General features: G+C 37.6%; 1 protein-coding gene across 7 annotated transcripts in view; it reads right to left on the bottom strand.

Annotated features, from left to right (window-relative positions):
* LOC121732851 (RNA pseudouridylate synthase domain-containing protein 2-like) overlaps positions 1 to 19957 on the bottom strand; it is a 396327-nt gene that overhangs the window by 46168 nt on the left and 330202 nt on the right. For 4 of the 7 annotated variants that reach the window (XM_042122882.1, XM_042122891.1, XM_042122864.1 and 1 more), the window contains one exon: positions 12939 to 13195. The exons of the other annotated variants lie outside the window; for them this stretch is intronic. In XM_042122882.1, the coding sequence (XP_041978816.1) occupies positions 12939 to 13115 (177 nt within the window). In that variant the 5' untranslated portion in view covers positions 13116 to 13195. The remainder of the gene's footprint in view (positions 1 to 12938; positions 13196 to 19957) is intronic. 7 annotated transcript variants of the gene reach the window in all.

The raw sequence follows: 19957 nt of genomic DNA, 5'->3' as shown, positions 1-19957 counted from the left end.
TGCGATTTTTCAAAGCGCTAATTGCGTTTAACTCTTTCTACATAATTAAGTAAAACTCGTGTATTTATTAAAAACAGACATATATTACAGGTAAATTGCATACTTCAGACCGCTAAGCAACTGCTGCTGACTTTTGAATGAAGGAACTTATTCATTTCAAACGTTATTTATTCTAGACGTGAACAAATAAATAAAATCTACATATCGACCAATTAATGTTTCATTGTTTTGCTACTTAATTAAACACTAATATAAACTTTATAAACATAATAAGCACTGTATGTATTACTGTTTTTGATTGGGAATATTTGCCTATATTCGCCTTTAATATTTTAACTAAAATAGGCAAACAATAAATTTGAATAACCAAATTGAATTCAAGTATCAACGAATCATGCTTCCTTATCAAATCGTTATCTCTAAGTTCTAACAAATAAACTTCCCATACATGAAGTGAGGGGGAGTGGGGCGAAGTGGACTACTCAGGTAAGTGGTTGACATCAATCAGCCCGAACACCTGATGTGGTGGCATCGTGCCAAGCCAATAACTTCGTTCCTTGACGTTTTTTACCAAAATATTGAATTAAACCACGTTACAGCTAAGTTTAATATCGTGAAAGGTTTACTAACCACCGACATTTTCCATTCCATATTTGCCTAATCTTGTTAAAGTATATAGTGCCCTTGTGGGAAATCCCTCGGGTTTTCACTCAAGAGGTAATGTTTTTGGTTCCAGTTTGTTGCGTGGTAACTTTCTATGATTTATCGAAAACATTTTAAAGCACAAAACTTTAAAGAATTGTTGTATATTATTTGTTAGTCTGAAGTATAATATCTGAGAATCTATTTGGAATTTTTGTAGTGAAATTTTCACTAGATAGTAGAGAGTAAAGGCAAACTGCACCAAAACTCTACAAATTAGCTCCAGGGGTATCTATTATAATATTACTGTAATTGAATTAATTAGCTTTAAGAGAGGCGTAGAAGAGGAAGAAATACCTCTTTTCTTCAATAGAAACATAAGCATATACGTGCTCTCAGAGAAGTAGATTCCTAGGCAGATGGCGGACCTAAGTAATTTGGTCGCGTTAAGTCCCCATCCGACCGATCACAGCTAACATTGAATTGACATAACTCGACCACATGACGTAGGTCCGTCAACTTCCTAGGAATCAATTTCCTCGATGATACTTAATTCGATTTCACTTCGGCCGGTACTCTCGTAGTTTTTTACAAATCATTCGCATTTAATTTGCTGGTAAAAACATGAATAATGGCCTCCTCGAAGGCCCACTGCGGATTAGACTGAGGGGGACAATGTCAATATTCCCGCATACACTATGTTCATAATTAATTTATCTCTAGCTTATATAAGCATGAACCTTATTTCATTGACATAAAGGTGATTTTACATGCAATAAAGCCTTAAACGCTGAAAAGGGCTGGGCCTCTTACGATTCAGCGCACGAACACGACGTTTGACGAGTGACGCCGCGTGCTCGGAATAGTGACGATCTAATCGATTCTAAAACTCGATTTTAGCTTTTATCGATTTTTTATTAGATTAAATATTATTGTTGTTTCAGATGCGCGCAAGTAAGTGATATTCTGTAAAAAAAACTTGAAAATAATTCTTAAGTAACATAATATAAGATAATATACATTTATATTGTGAATGCGAAAGTGTGTTTGCCTGTATGTGTATCTGTCTGACTGTTATATCTTCACTCCTTAACCACTCAACATATTTGGATAAAATTTAGAGAAGAAATAACAAATGATAGTTAATCCCCGAAAACGAAAAGTATACGGTTCTCGCGCGAGAAACGAAGTAATTACGGGCAACATATTCCAACTTAATATAATAAATTAAGAAATGAAGAAACCAAACAAATGATTGATTGACGTTTATAATTAGATATAAGGCATTACCGCACTATGGGTGAAAGCCACCCAACACAAACAGAGTGCCGAGTGTCCCTTACACTCGCTAAACATATTTATCGGTCCGTCGGCCACATCCGATTTTCCTCAAATGCTTTGACGATATTTTAAAAATAAGTAAATTCATACTAATATTAGACCTCGGGGAAGGCATTTGCCCAGCAGTGGGATAGAGTAATACTCATAAAAAACGAATATTACAAATGCGAAAGTGTGTCTGTCAGTCTGTCTTTGTATGGAGATACTTTTTTTATGAAATAAGGGGGCAAACGAGCACGGGTCACCTGATGGAAAGCAACTTCCGTCGCCCAAAAAGCAACACTCGCAGCATCAGAAGAGCTGCAGGTGCGTTGCCGGCCTTTTAAGAGGGAATAGGGTAATAGGGGAGGGTAGGGAAGGGAATAGGGGAGGGTAGGGGATTGGGCCTCCGGTAAACTCACTCACTCGGCAAAACACAGCGCAAGCTCGATGTTTCACGCCGGTTTTCTGTGAGAACGTGGCATTTCTCCGGTCGAGCCGGCCCATTCGTGCCGACAACTTGAAGTTCCTTTTATGATTTTTTTTTATCCTTTTATTATTTTATTTGTTATCCCTTTTATTATTATTTATCTCGAAAAAGTGTATGGCTCATCCGCGATATTTAAAACGAATTTTGGCGCAACGGAGTCGCGTGCATCATCTATAAAAACTTATTTTACAGTGGTAAACCAAACTATCTTATATATTTAAACGAGCAATTCTTGTATATATATATAGTTGGAATCTCGGAATATAATGGAAAAATCTATATATAATTGGAATCTCGGAATCAGCTCCAACGATTTTCATGAAATTTAGTATACAGGGGGTTTTGGGGGCGATAAATCGATCTAGCTAGGAATCATTGTTAGAAAATGTCATTTTATTCGTGTTTTATCGAATACCGAAAATAGCTAGTATTGAATAAAGAGAGGAAAAAAAAGTCGTTGATACTTCGACTTGTCAAATAAATAATTCCAGGTGATTTGTAAAGAGCACACCCATTTTGGGCATTACCACAATAAAAGAATAAAGTATGAATCAATGTCCGGTTCATACGTTTACTGGAGCGGAACTGAATTGCGATATCCATATAATTGTACATCGCTGTCCGATGCGGCACGTAAACATTGACATTAATAATTATTCATGAAGGACAACGTGAAAATTATATCACCTAGGTACTGAAACTACTGAAATTTCAACGGACACTTGTTTAAAAATTCTGATACACAGTAGTTATAGTCCGGGTTCCGTAGAACATTTTTTCATTTGTTTTTTTTTTTTTTTATGAAATAAGGGGCAAACGAGCAAACGGGTCATGGAAAGGGTGATAGAAAGCAACTTCCATCGCCCATGGACACTCGCAGCATCAGAAGAGCTGCAAGTGCGTTGCCGACCTTTTAAGAGGGAATAGGGTAATAGGGGAGGGTAGGGAGGGAAGGGAAGGGAATAGTTGAGGGTAGGGAAGGGAATAGGTTAGGGGTTAGGGGATTGGGCCTCCGGTAAACTCACTCACTCGGCGAAACACAGCGCAAGCGCTGTTTCTCGCCGGTTTTCTGTGAGAACGTGGTATTTCTCCGGTCGAGCCGGCCCATTCGTGCCGAAGCATGGCTCTCCCACGTATAATGATTACTATCAAGCTAATTTTTTGTGAGTAGCTGTCATCTTGATTCGACGCACAACAAAAATGTTCTAAGGAACCTGTACTATTAGTATTAAATATTACTTTTCGATTTGTTCAATACTGGATAATTGCATTGCATATTATCTAAAACTATAGTTGAGTACTAAAAAATTTTAAGCCAAGGTCTATGGTTAGTATTGTTTGAAAAAAATTGTTCTTGATCCGAAAAGAAAAAAAAAGTGCGCAAACATTTAATCTTTTAGTGAAGATATGGTGAAGATACAATTTTGAAAGTCTAGTTAAGAATTACTAACGAGCTACGTATAACCGGAAACCACGGGGAAACTTTCAAACAATCTGTACGGGGAAGACGTTGAAAAAGTTGGAGAAATCAACAAGCGATTGATAATCCTGACACAACACTTGTTAGACACACGATATATTGGACTTGTATCAGCTGTTTCTCATCCAGGAGGTACACACAGGTGGAGGAACACCCACTTTATTGTGAACACGTTGAGTTGAATTTACAATGCCGGCTATAATTCGCATCCAGGGAAAATATGAGCACAGGTGTGGGAATATCGACTTTAGTATCCATCGATAGGGTTGAAATTCGAACGGGGGCGTCATAAAAAAGTGTACAGCAAATACAACGTGAGAATCTTGTGTATGGAACCAGTATTACGCTGACGTCCATATAAATTGACCGCTTTAGCGTGCGGTCGTCGCGTAAATTGAGGCCTGATATTATCATAAACAGTGGCCTGGGCCTCGAGGGCCAAGGCCTATCCAGGTGGCCTCTCTGGGGGCCCGATTCTCAAACCTCGAGGCCTTTCGATCGCAGGGCGCCTCACTCGACAAATTTATATTGTATGCGCAGGTACGATAGCCTCCGATCGATATTCGAAGCTTGAAAATCCAGCCTCGGTCTTAATCCTGCGGTACTATCAACAATCTCGAGTGTTCGATGAATTTAAAACGCATTTTAATTACTCGCGTAAAGTTCTCTAGGTTTTAATGTTTTGCCTTTTTTGCGATTCAGGTTTTAATGTCAGTTATTTATATTCCGATTAACGTAAACTTAATTATTTGTTATTTTAAACCTGCGGCAAAAACTCGCGAATATATTTTTTAAACGGGACCAGAATCCAGATGGTAAATGTTTCTTGTAGCCATAGATAGACTTTATCATTCTTTTGGTAAAGAGAAGCAACCATAATATGTAGTTATCTGGCCCGAATGAATAGTATTAGTACCTATGCTAAATAATATTAGGCCCGAAAATCACAGTTATTAAATAAAACTGTGGGATATGAGTATGTGGGCCAAAGGAAGATCTTCCGACCGAGCGAGGTGTTATGCTCAGTCAGGCCGAAGCCCACGTGATACATTTCAGCTGTCGTATATACAGGGTGTAACAAAAACAAGTGATAATACTTTAGGGTGTGTACGTGTTCCTTGTAGAGAGTTCACTGTGAAAGTAGCAGCGCTGAAAGACCAACATTTTTTTCACTTTTGTATGGGGAAACTCGTGACGCTCGGGCTCTTGCCCATACAAAAGTGAAAAAAAATATATTCGTCTTTCAGAGCTGCTACTTTCACAGTGAACTCTCTACAAGGAACATGTACACACCCTAAAGTATTATCACTAGTTTTTGTTACACACTGTATACCGACGCGCTCAGAAAACTTCGATAGCGCGATGCAAGAATGTTAGGCGAATTGTGGGTACCGCCACATCACTCCCCCCCGAAGACCGGAGGTCGAATAAAATAATTATAAATTTTTAAAATAATTAAATTATAAATTTTTAAAATAATTAAATAAAATTATTATAAATTAAAAATAAAATAATTTATGTTAACGAAGCAGCTCTACGCAGAAAGCTAAATTGCTGCTCTACGCAGTAAAAGTAAAAAAGTCATGAAAAATAACCACTAGCACATGAAGATAAAATATAGAAGATATAAAATAAACGATATCTATAATAAACATTTAACAGTTGAATAATATTAACATGAAAACTTACAATCGTGGGAACACATAGCTACTCGCGCGTTCAGATGTTGTACTAACATTTTTACAATTTATAAGATAAAGTTGCTGGTTGTTATGTATAATTATCGCATTCTTTACATCTATGCTAATAATATAAATGCGGAAATTTGTCTGTCCGTCTGTTAGCGCCCAAACAAAAAAATCGTTTTAGGATTTTGCTGAAATTCGGAACAGAGACACTTTGAGTACCGGGTAATGATATTTTTATCCCGAAAAAATTTACGATTTCTGCGCGATGAACGACTTTTGGCATAACGGAATTGCGGATGTAATCTAGTTTAATAAATAAACTTGCTGGTAGTTACTCAGAAAATTATCCTGGTATTTAATTAAAGTATACGAATACTAACATACATAATTGCCACATATAAACGACTACGCAGTTATAACTAAAAGTAACATAACTTTTTACGGCTTGAAAATATGAATTGATAGTTTTCTTTACTTCATATTTTTTATACTTCATACGTGGGAGAGCCATGCTTCGGCACGAATGGGCCGGCTCGACCGGAGAAATACCACGTTCTCACAGAAAACCAGCGTGAAACAGCGCTTGCGCTGTGTTTTGCCGAGTGAGTGAGTTTACCGGAGGCCCAATCCCCTACCCTATTTTCTTCCCTACCCTCCCCTATTCCCTTCCCTTTTCTCCCCTATTACCCTATTCCCTCTTAAAAGGCCGGCAACGCACTTGCAGCTCTTCTGATGCTGCGAGTGTCCATGGGCGACGGAAGTTTCTTTCCATCAGGTTTTTCTCGTTTCAGGAATCAGGACCCGTTTGCTCGTTTGCCCCCTTATTTCATTAAAAAATACTGTATTTCGTGTGTCGCCAGAATCGACAGCGGTATCCTACCATGAAAACCCTTTGATATGATCTCAGGGAGGGGGAGGGAAATACTAAAGGTGGCTTGGAACCCGAAACGAAATTAATCAGGAGAAGAATTAAGAAGTATCAGTTATTCTTTACTTAATGGCGGTTTTAATTATTACGTTTTATTTCAAATTAATCTTCCCTAACGCGTTGGTTTGTAAGTTTATTATGCAATAGTTGAATAAGTACTAAATCGTATTAAATTTATTTGTCAGTTAAATTTAATGCCTCATTGAGACTCAAACCCATAATTATTCTAATAGAGTCTTCATTTGGAGATCCTAGAAACTTCAAAGCGATACAGAGGCTACAATAGACATAATTATTATATCTACAACATATAAAATCTGAGGGTTTGATACTTAATGTAAAATAGAAAACTTTGATTTTGTGGTCAGCCCATAGACTTTGAAATACTGCATACGGCATACGAGGCCCCAGCACACAATATAAAAAAAACATACTTTAAATAAAAAAAAAACAACATTTAACTAAGAACTCACATTACAGTATAGTAGTATTATATTCTAAGTTCATGCCAAATAAATATTTCCAGTCATATCCAAATGTAATAAAACATATTTTTATTCTCAAACTTATCTCCGTATTATATGGGATGATTTACGAGGTATTTACATGAAGCCTATCTGCCGTATCAACCCTATGTCATACGCAGTCGCTTTTTTGGCCGCCCTCCAGGGGACGCCCTGTAGGACTCCTAGACAAAACATATTGCCACACAGATATTCTGAGACGGACGAGACAGATTCATTACTTTGGCTTTGTTTTTGTGTCTAAATACACAAATAAATAACTTAAGTTAGATATTAATTTAAATATCTTACATATGATTTGCAAGAAAATTGTCTGCTTTATAACATTTTACTCTCATGACTTACTTAATTCTACAAGCTCAAATACAACAATCTGTTTAAAATTTAGAGCGAGGCACAGAACAATAAGTACGAAAAACATAACCCTTGCATGGTTGGGTAATAAAAAATCAACAATCTTCTGTGTGGTATACTTACATAGGTAAGAACATAAAATAAGGAAGAGATCAAGCGAGCCGCCCAGAGTTTACCGCGGAATGAAGACGTCAAATTAATTATTACATCCCACGAGTAATTTATACTTAACCATACTTAACACTAAAATGCTCGCCTATTAAAAGATTTCATACCGCAATCTGCGGGTCGAAAACTCGTACACCTTAACGCAGCGTTAAAGACGTCAAAACATAGTAATTACTCGGACGAAAAACAAAAACCGCAACACGATCCGGATAGATTGAAAACAATAAATTAACATCGAAATCGGTCAAGCAACACGGGTTTAATTTGCGGGTCGGACTTCACGTGAGTAATTACGGGGTGATTTATAACTTAAATACCGCTATAAAGGCGAGCAAACCCCGGTGCGTATACATGTTCATTTAATACGGTCAGACGGACGTCCACTGACGTGCAACAAGAGTAAAAGTTTAGATGCTCCGCTAAATTTAAATGTAAAATGCGCGGTTAGATGCTAATTAACACAAAAGGTTGCTGCGAAATAAAATGTTGCTGGATTTTCTTTTCAAAAACAACGTAATATTATATTTTTGTGTCATTTTATCCGTACTAAATATTAAAGACGCGAAAGTGTATGTATGTTTGTTACATCTTCACAGCTAAGCCGCTGAACCGATTTGGATGGTAATATTATATGGTGTGGTGTCTCTATATTTTTAATCACACAAAAAGGATATTGACAGTTTATCTCGAAAAAAAAATACAACACAAATCACAATAATATTATACTTTTTTCAGCGGGCAACATCTAGTATTATTTTCGTCCACAAAGCTTACAATATACATTAATAAAATTTTATACGAGATATGAACATGATGATAACACAGGATTATAAATGGGTCAAACTGACACGCACTACCCCGGAAGGGTTAATAGAGGTAATAAGATAACACAGGACCAAGATGGGATTATAAGCCAATAAATTATCCCAATTGTGTTGTTGTCGTTTTCGAACTATATTCTAATGTCCTTTTCGGGTCAGTTGACACCGATACGCAACGCGATACAAAATTTCAATGTCAACGCGTCACGCTTTTTGACATTTTATTTTTGTATTGCCTTGTGCATCGCAAATGCCGATAAATTTCAATCAAAGAATCGTTAGACTTTTAAAATCGCTACAATCAATAAATTACTCATACTTTTCACAATTTTCCTTATCCTCATTACATTCATTTTTTGTAAGAGCCTATACTATCTCACGGCTGGGCAAAGAACAGTATAACAAATCATGACACACATTATAAACAATAGAGTATTCATTGAAAATCAACAAAATAAAAATAAACAGAAGACACACAGCCTTATACGGATTAACTAATATTCTGTACGATAAAAGCTTTTAATACTGTATGAAAGCGAAGTCCTATTTACATTTATATACAGCCCTGTAATCTTCGTGTGAGATTCCAGCGGAGCAGGTGCAAAGCGGCCATTGAAATTGGTTAGATAAAATAAAAACTAATAACATTCGATTTGTTGCCAGCGCGCCTAGATAGTATATTATTGCGCAGGAAATTACGCGCTGGGGTCGGATTCTTGTACTTCGAATGTCAAAGCGAACTCAGACTGTCTATAGGCATACTACGGGGGAGGCCGATCGATGGGCGATTGACGATGTGTTTTGCACAATGACACGATAACAGCAATGCTACAGGCGTTTGACAAAAATGTCGGACTGATCGCAAGCCGACCAGTGTGGTTTTATAATGACGCGTCTGCCAGCGCGGTTGGTAAGCGTCGCGGTCCACGAGCTTTGAGTGCCTTAGATCATTACATAGTATACTGCGCGGTTGCGCGAATAGCCCGCGCGGATGGCATTTCGGCCGCGCTTTTCTCATTGCGACTCTACGAGGTGGCAAACCGCGTGGCACTGAACTCGTTTTATAGTTTCAAGCGGGTCATCCGCGTGCTTGCGAGCCGCGCTTACCACCCGCGCGGACGGTACGCGTCACTGTAAAACCAGCTTAACCGGACTTATTTTGTGCAATTCTGTGTGTACTGTGTATAGGCATGCGATCTGCCCGGTTGGTACAATCGGCATTCACGAATATGAGGTCTTTACTCGCACGTATAACATATTATGTGCGCGTAATCGAAAGCTTCAATGTATGAGAATTAAACCCTTGGTTCGACTATACTCGTATGTTGAATAGACACTTTTAAGTATGGACACCATGAGAAAACTAAAGACTTTTCAAGCTCTGTATTATGCTTCAAAACTGTTTCTTTGTAAAGGATAGGACATTTTTGTAAAGGATATACTAGCTTCGCTTTAACGAAGATGTCTAATGGCGACGACGATGATAATAAACCAAAACCCGACGATGATAATATACAATTGGTAAACGTAAATCGATATTCGTATAAAGATAGTATTTATTCCTTTAAAATGTACAGTTCTTACGCAATAAACGAATGGTATAATCTTATATACTTATAAAATTCTCGTGTCACAATGTTCGTTCCCGTGCTCCTCCGAAACGGCTTGACCGATTCTCATGGAATTTTGTGAGCATATTGAGTAGGTCTGAGAATCGGCCAACATCTATTTTTCATACCCCTAGGTGATGTAGGTATCTAGGTGTTGTTTTGCCATATAAATTATTAAGGGTTGTTCACCCTTAATAATTTATATGGCAAAACAACATTTGCCGGGTCAACTAGTCTTCGTATAATAATTACACGTTATAAAATTGTAGAAGGCACTGACTTATTTATCAAAATAAACAAACAAAAAATATAATTAATTACGAAATACCTTTAAAAGATTTCTACCATAAATTTTTTGCTACTCAGACGCAATGATAAACATTGAAATAAAATGCGCATGTATTCTTAATTCTTATCAATTAATTCCAGGCACGAAAAGATTAGCATGTCTAGATGTTGTTGTAGGACGACTAATTTAAAAATATTTAATCACATTCATACGCTTATCGTAATCTCGAAATATAATTAGCAGGAGCGCATCTTCTGTAGATAGCGACACAGAATAACGAGATACAGAGGGTTAGCTTCATACTCGTATTAACGCGAACGTAACGTGTTATTATTATGCCCACTCATCCACGGGAGGAACAGTGCTCTGAAATACAGAACCCCGTTCTTCCTGTGGATTGATATATTCCATATTATTATGAAGAATACTTCATATTCCTATCTTCTAAATAATTTCTATGCGGGAGCCAAGACAGCTTAAGCATGTCCCTCGGGCTCCTGGCGACACAGTAGATATACAGCGGCAGGAATGTGAGCCTAAGACTGTTTTAAGAATTTTTTATAAAGAACCAAAAATTTTAACTCAAGCTGGAAAAAATGTACGTTATTTTTAGAGTTAAAAGGAGACAATATTCTCTACTTTAATCGAAGAAATCTTCAGTTTTACTGTGCTAAGTCTACGGTCCTTGACCTATAAAACTAAAATATAATAATTTTTAACCAGTTATATATCCAAAAAAAATTATTACATCGCAAGCCACATCCACTAAAGGTACACATTCTAACCTTCTGTCTCTCCTTAATCAGTGGCAGCAAATAAGAGAAAAACTGCTAATCTCCCTCACCTGTGTTATTAGACGCAGGTAATGGAATTAACGGGAATAGATCAGTTATTTTTAACCCGTAACTATCAGTTAAGTATACCGCGGTTAGAAATAAACCTCCCGGCGAAGCTTTAAGTATGCTAAAACACAGTAACTTAGTAAAAATGTTTCACTTTTAAGGTAAAAGTTGGAAGCCGGCTACATGAAGTTGCAGCAGACGACGTGTCGTCGCGACACTACCGGTGTATGAATAGGTGTTGCTAGCTTAGTGTCGCTAGCTGCGGAGGGTATTTCATAGAAATACTGAATACAAACCAGTAGTGTCGCTGCGACACGTCGTCTGCTGCAACTTCATGTAGCCGGCTTCCAACTTGAACTGGGTGAAGCCAAACGAGCGTAATTTGCGAGTTATTAGTCGCAGAATTTAGGCTGGCAGAAATTCTGCTGCATTCAGTTTCATACAAAAGTCCTGTTTGATTCACATGAGCGTAATTTTGTGAGTCATGATTGGTATGAAAAGATATTTACGCGACCGAAATTCTGCGAACTCACAAATTACGCTCTTTGGCTTCACCCTTGCGCTGATAAAATATAAAGTTAGAATTAATTTTCCATATTTTTATACCACGAAATTAGCACAGTTTTATACCAGATGAACTTCATGCCTATGATGTGCCAAAAGGCTGAAGCCATACTAGTAAATTATAAATACGAAAGCATGTTTGTCTATTTTTTGGTCCATCACGTCTTCACGAATCACGGTATACTTTGATGGCCGGTTTACATTACTCCAATGTAAACCGGCCTGCGCTGGATTGGATCACTGGATTGGGATAATGTAAACTGCAGGCCATGAGACCCGAGAGAGGATGTAGGATAGTTTTCTTTTTATCTATGGACGCTTCACACCACGTCAGTCTGGCCCCTTGCTAAGTACCCGAAGGACTTGTGTTACAGGTACCAGACGGAACGGAACGGAAATATACATTTAATACTTTTATACTATACATATACGAGTATTTAAGATTTTTATTATATCATGCACATATTTAATACACATCCAGACCCGGGAACATTGAAAACTTTTTGTTCCATCGGCGGGATTCCCACGACCCCCGGCTTAAGCTGCAACACACTCAACCAATTGAGCCACAGAGGTCGTCTAGAGGTTTTTATCTTGGCAAAATGTATTGCAACGAAGTCACTGGTAACATCTACTCAAAAAATCCACATTTTTCACCAGATAGAACCTGCGGAAAAGGGCTGAATATTTCATTTTCCCATATTTCCATCATCAATAACCTTTCCAAAACAATACCCGCAAAAGGTTACCCGGAAAAACGGGTCCGTTATGTACATCCCACTAATTCTACCCTTATCAACGTCCGGTTCCGGTCATAATCCCATTTGCTGTAGTGCTCCACTTGTCGCTATGTATAGGCGTTACGTAATACCTGATAGTAAATGTCTATTGGTCGATTATTGTTTATTTTTATATGGAATTATTGAAAAACAATTTTTTTTATTTAGGAGAGAAACGGGTTTTAAAAAATATATATGTCAAATGCCATATATATTTTTTAAAACCCGTTTGCAATGCCTGGTGCGGCAAGCGTTTATTGGATGTCGCGCGATGAACTTTCCGAATCTAAATCGAATTGCGCATTGTGAATCAGGGCCTTATAGCCGACAGAAGCCGACAGTACAAAAATAATGTCGACTTCACATAACCTGACCAAAAAATGTACGCCGTCTGCCTTGCAATTCTCCGATGGTAAATAAAGGCATATCATCAGCCTACCTTCCGCTGCTGGTGCATGGGCGGCGCGATGAGCCGCAGCGGCGGCGGCGCGGGCGGCAGGGCGGCCAGCAGGGGCGGCACTAGCGGCACCACGCCGCCCATGGGCAGCGCGACAGCGAACTTCTGCATGCCCATGGTGCCCATCCACGGCACGAACCAGCCGCCGCCCGCCTGCATGCCCCCGCTCCCGCCGTACCACGCCAGCGCGATGACACTATCGCCGCGCTAGCATGGAACCGGGTGCACTGCACTAGTACCTGCGGACAAAAGTTACATATTAAAGTGCTTGTACCTTCATAACTAAGGCCTTGGATCTTTTATACCCTAAATGTGTTTGAAGTTCAAAATAAGAATCGAGTAGACGCGGTCCCGCGCTACTTTACATGTTGAAGCATACAATTTTATGGACCTGTTTCACCACTTCCTTATAAGTGCCGGATAGGCCATCCACAACTTATCTGACAGATGTAGTATGGAGTATCTGTCATATAAGTTGCAGATAGCCTATCCGCCACTTATCAGGTAGTGGTGAAACAGGCCGTTACTCTTGCAATAATACAAGTTAATATTTCCAACTGCTTGCTCGCATTTGCAACGTATCCCGTTTAGTTTCAAATCTTCCTAAATTTTTGGGGTATTTTGAAGCACCTATAATCCTACTAGGTGCTGAGTAACTTTAGCAAAATAAAGGACATACTCATATTCATACTAATATTATAAATGCGAAAGTGCGTCTGTCAGTCTGTCTGTCTGTTACCTCTTCACGCCCAAACCACTGAACCGATTTTGCTGAAATTTGGCATGGAGATACTTTGAGTCCCGGGAAAGGACATAAGATACTTTTTGTCCTAGAAAAATGTACGGTTCCTGGGCGATAAACGAGTTTTGGTGCAACGGAGTTACGGGCGTCATCTAGTTTTAAATAGGACTTTATTATAATTGAGTAACATTAACAAAATAAATAGTAGCTAGTTTTAATTTTATTTAAATAAATAATTTTCATTGCGTTCACTATTATATATCACTATAAATAAAATGAGAATTAAAAAATTTATTAGTTAGTAAACTAGCAAAGAAAAACCTACACGATTATTTTGAAAAATGCTCGTACTATACATAAAAAGCTCATATCGCTTCATAAAATATTCAAACAGTCCGACCAAAATAAAACGTCTAGTCGACGACGAGGAGTATTTCGTCGTCAGTCGAGTCTCGTCCAACTCCGACGAAAGGGGTCAGACGAGATCGAACTTGTGATTTATGAGCTGAACTGTCTAAATATTTTTGGTCGCAGTCACGACTCGTCCAGGACTGTGAATGGACAATTCCAGCGAACTAAAATATGTCTGCATGGGTCATAGTCATTTGGGCATTCGGATAAACGCAGTCCTAAATTTTTTTTTTAATAAAATAAAATACTGATAATATTATCTTGTTTAATCATTGATCAGTATGACACAAAGTTAAAATTTCATTTTAATCATAGATATGTAGGTATTGTATCATATTCCTCGCAACACAAGGCTCTCCGATATATTTTTTCACTCGAAAAAATATATCGAAGAGCTTGTGTTTAGGCAGAAAACTGATTGTTACTCTCTTAATAATCATTTTTCTGCCTAAACGTCTTTATGGAGGAGGTGGATATGAACAAAAATATGTTGTTAATTTTTTACACTTTATTCAAAACATACTTGAATTCACTTTAATTATTATAAAGGAAATATATAATAACGCTAATAAAACATACTAATAATAAATTCCTTTGTTGTAGTGGCGACACGTCACATGCGCACGGCCCACATAACAAATAGTCTGTCCGTCACGTTACCCCGTCAGAAACGCCAATCAAAATCAACAAAAGAAAACTTGTAAAAATAGCAACATCACAAGAAACCCGATTTCCTGCCAGTCGACTGCGAGTAGAGCGGTTGGGGAGAAATAAATAGGATGTCGCTTAGGGCCACTCTCCATGTAGGAGAATGATGGATGACCATGCCACCATGATTGCGAAGATCTCTACCACATAATCGACATCAACTATAGACGAATATGACCGTCTGTACATTCGTAATCGCTTGTATTAATCCACGGTAAGTCAAGTGCCAACGTAGAGACTACACTATAAGTTATAAATTTTAATGTTTTCTGAACACCATTTCTTAGACGATACTGATTTTAAAGTCTATTTATCCAGGTAATTGAAAAACAATTACCTATTTCCTTGTGCATTTTTTGTGGACCAGGACGGAAAGATTGAAACTAAATTAGAAAATACAATTATTATAACAATAGCATTATATACGGTAGGTCAATAGCCTAATGGGTTTGAAATGTGGTACACTGTCTGAGTCTTTTAACGTACTTAAAGGGGGGGCAAATTACGTAACTCGTAAGACATTTCTGAGGACTTTTCGACCCCCTTGGTTAGGTTCGGAACTCCGAATCACACGAAAATTTTATTTTATACAGGCTGTAACAAAACTAAGTGATAATACTTTAGGGTGTGTCTGTGTTCTTTATAGAGAGTTCACTGTGAAAGCAGCGGCGCTGAACGACCAATTTTTTTTTCACTTTTGTATGAGCTTGGGCAAGTGCCGCCGCGTCACGAGTTTCCCCATACAAAATTGAAAAAAAAATGGTCTTTCAGCGTTGCTACTTTCACTCACTCATCTTACTTTACTCACTCAATCAATTACTTTTGTTACATCCTGATTCCTGTATTATATTGAAGATAAGACAGATGTGTGCAAGTGAAATGTAAGTTAGAAGACAAATCTCACATTTTAAGTTTTTTTTTTAAATAAATTATAGTTTTCTGTTCTCCTCTCTCCCAAGTGAGATTTGGAGACATTTGGCTACTACCTAGATCCCTCCTCCTAAAAGCCTCACCTAACTAATAGACGCCCCACCGATGTGCATACTATTTTAAAGCATTAATAATAGTTAGTAAGTACAACTTAAGCAAGCTGTCGTGACTCTCCCAGATGATGGATGCCGAAGATTTAAACGTTAAAACGACTTTTAATACCACATTCACTTAAACATTAACCTTCGTAACCCACATCAACAATTACTGCAACAAATTATCCTGGGGTTATAAATACCCAGGTACGAAATCACTTTACGCACTTATTACAAGGCGATAAGGTTTTTTTTATGCTAAACTACACACGTCGTCGACCGTACGTATGTAAACATCGGCCATTTTTGCATTTAACCCGCTCGTTAGCGTTGATAACTTCACTAATGGTTGGGAAAAGTGTTTTTATAGTTGATAATGTCGTGTTAGATACGCCCAATGAGGACAACGCGTATTTTGTCACAATAAATAACACCACAATATAAATATTATACGGTAGGGTAAGTCAGCCGTTTCTTTGAAATCAACTGCACACAGCACAGGGACTTTGGAAAAAAATACTCTCATAAAGTATCTGAAATCACCCATATACTTCTTGCGTTCGCCGCTTCAGGTGGTCGAAGTTTAAAGATGATCTACTGCCTATTCTTTATATTGTGTCAACATTAAGTACAACTGGTTCATTTTTTTTTAACAACGGATTAGTCAAGTTCAAAAGGATCGTATCGAAAACTCAAAGGTAAATTCATTTTTAACAGACTCCTCTTTTAGGCGCGATCTTGAATAATTAGCATGTAATTTTATAAACCATGCTACGTACATACGTCCTAGTTTGAAAATAAATTGTACGTACATGGAAAATACGCCAAATTACTACGCAATAACGTACATAAGTAATTTTAAGCCAAATTACAATTTCTTATTAAATATAATGTTCAACCCTATTTACAATTTACAAGTACACATTTGGTCAAGATTCGAAACGCGCTATAAAAACAAATATGTAGAATACCCCGACGTCATCATGACTAGGATGGACGTGGGGAACGAACTGAAATTATAAATTCATTGCTTAAATACAAGCACAAAAAGCAATCAGAGGTACAAAAACTCCACGTAGGATATGTCGAAAAAAATCGATTGTCATTCGGGACAATGGAGATTACTCGGTCGGACAAAGCCAACAAACGTCTGTGGAATCGATATTATTTATCGATTGTACAACTAAAAGAATTAAATGTCTCATCGAGTCGGATCTACTTTGTACGATAGGGTTGTCGATTCAGAGTTCTTAACAAAAATATTTAAGAAACTGTCGTCGAAACTGAAGGCCCCTCGCTACGACGGGCCAAGATTGATAACCATGATCCACCATGATTGCGAAACTGTCTATTGCGTGGATAATCGAAGTCGATCATGTGCAATCATAGACGATGGCTCTACATATTCGTAATCGCTGGTATTGCTTCACATGTTACCAAACATCAAAGCTACCTTTCTTTGAGTATAATTTAGCAAAATTTATTTCCTTTTTATTAGTAATTAGTTGGAGTTCCCAGCGCACGATATACCATTAATATCATTAACATTCTCTTTGCTTCCAAAACATTCACGAAAGAGGCTAAGCCAAACATGTTATAATATAGTGACGCGAATATATGAAATTGTACACATAAATAGGGCACATTCTACAGAATATGATCATAACTCATATAGTAAGGCAAACGCAGGCCTCGTTAATACCAAATTGGCTGAAATACTCGGAGAGCCAATCCGGGCAGTACTGTTACGATTGTTTGCGACGGGCCGATAAGACCCCATTGTTAACCCCATTCCGCCCCAGTGTGTGGCATTACCGAAATTGTCCATATACCACTAAATATTTAACCACATGTTGGAGAACTCAAGGTCAGATGAATCGAGAGGAAATAGGTAGGTAGAAAGGCCTTGTTTTTGACGAGACATGCCGTTGCGTATTCTGTGGAAGATTAGGGGATCCCACCGTGGATATCTAGGACTCGCTATGCCCGAAAAGGCGAAGGGCACTTACCATAAGCGGCCGCAGCCCTACCTATCAAAACTCCCTCCGAGTTTCTTCCAGTATTCCAACAGCACCGACCTCGCCAAAGCCACGGGAGCATCAAGATTTTTGCGTAGATAGAAAAAGCCCAGCGACTTTATTAAGTCTCTGTATATTTCACGCTTAATCTTCTTAGCATAATCATTCGATATATCAGCTATCACAGATTACTAAATAATTGACCTAAGGTAGTGCGATGCCCTTTTATTCCGTGCAAGTAATTGTTGTCCTGAAACGGACAAATACCACATTAGCCGTGTACAATAAGTCTTAATGGCTTTCCACGTGGCCGGGTACATCGATGTGGACAAAGCGTCTACTGGAGCGAGGGTTATGACTTCCCGGCCAATCCCTCAACCTATCATATTGTATCGAAATTAAGAGAAGCGATTATCCCATGCGTGAGCGGTCGTGCGTAATAGTGATGGGAGAGGGCCGAGCAGGCACGACTGATCACAATATTATATTCGATTTCGGATGTCAAAATATGTATGGGCATGGTCGTAATATTTATAGTCTTTGTCGAAAATGCTACGAATGTGTAGTCAATGGTGGTTGAAGAAGGCTCTTGGAAAAACTAAAAACTAAACTTACTAAAAGGAAAACAAATATTCGGTTATAACAGGATTTCGTATAACCAGGAGTTTTTATCAGGTTAAATTCTGCTTAGAGCAAGTATATAATATAGTGTTACCATAGAATATTGTATTAACCAGGACAAAAGGCGGAGACAAAAGTCAAAGGAGCTACAGAATATTTTGAAACGAGAAATTTGTAATTAAATATACAATTTAATAACATTTTTTTCATAAAAACTAATGAATGTACAATGAAAAATTGAATCAGAGCTTTTAAAACTCTTAATTGATGAGAAAGAACGAGTAATAAAAATAATGAGAGTTTTATTAAAAGCAAAAACGCGGCGCTTTTAGAAGCTGTTTAACAACATTTGTGTCAAAACTTTGAAGGGCGAAGCGCCTTAAAACAAGTTATATTCGGGGATACGAGACCTGATATTTTAAAATATTGTAAAGCTATACGAACTTTGTAAACCTTTATGGATCAAAACTAGTTTAGTTTTACTTGCTGCTACATAATAGCAAACAAATATAGTACATAGTTTGTACATTTTCTTAACATACATTAAATAAGAATTTCATGATATTAAAATTAAATGTCAGTTTTATTTTTGATCTATAGGATGGTAGCTGTAGAAAAAGTAATGGAGATTCTGTTTTGTACAAGAATATACTTTTGGCCCCGAGTTTTAGCAATTCTAAGAAAGGTACCAAAGGTAGCTAAACATTAAGACTTGACTTATGTGTTTAGGTACAGAAGATACATTGTAATGGTCGGTTCCTATGTTGTTAAAATATCTGAATGTACCTACAATAAACATTCGAGCATACATCACTTATTACTTAAACATTTTTGTATAAACTGGTATAACTATTCTAAAGTACGCTTTTTAGAATTTCTCTGTACTATCATCAAAAAAACCGAAAAAGTGCGTGTCGGGCCAAGCGCAGTATAGGGTTCCGTAGTAACCCTAGCTTTTGATAATTTTTGTATGGTCAATAATTGTACATTTATAACGTGTTTTACACTACTAACAACGCATCATCTCAGTTCCCTTCAAAGGAATTTGAAAGAAAAAAGTTCCTTTACACTTCGCCGAATACATTGTTTTAGTTGATCGACTATTACTCAATAACTTTAGAAGTGTTCTTAGCCTTAATACTTTTCCTTTTAAATTCAGCATATTTCCTCCTCTCATGAATTTTTACACATTTCCAGAAGCAACCGTTTAGCTGGTAGAAGGAGGGATACAGGACTCTAACGATTTTTTCCACTTTAAAACTTTATACTTCACAAATGGATCCCTAAATCGGAAAATGATCCTTGAATACTCATAATATTTAAAAAAACCTATCCAACGGGGTGCTGTTGGATAGGTTTTTTTAAACATGATGGGGTGGACGCGAAAAAAATCATCCCCGCTTGATACCATTTTTTTTAAGATTTTATGTACCATTTTGTCGGCATCATTAATATGTGTATTAAAACTGCGAACAG

The sequence above is a fragment of the Aricia agestis genome, chromosome 1 (assembly GCF_905147365.1).
Source record: "Aricia agestis chromosome 1, ilAriAges1.1, whole genome shotgun sequence".
Taxonomy (NCBI): domain Eukaryota; kingdom Metazoa; phylum Arthropoda; class Insecta; order Lepidoptera; family Lycaenidae; genus Aricia; species Aricia agestis.
The sequence above is the reverse complement of the archived record's forward strand: the minus strand, read 5'-3'. Positions and strand labels throughout refer to the sequence as shown.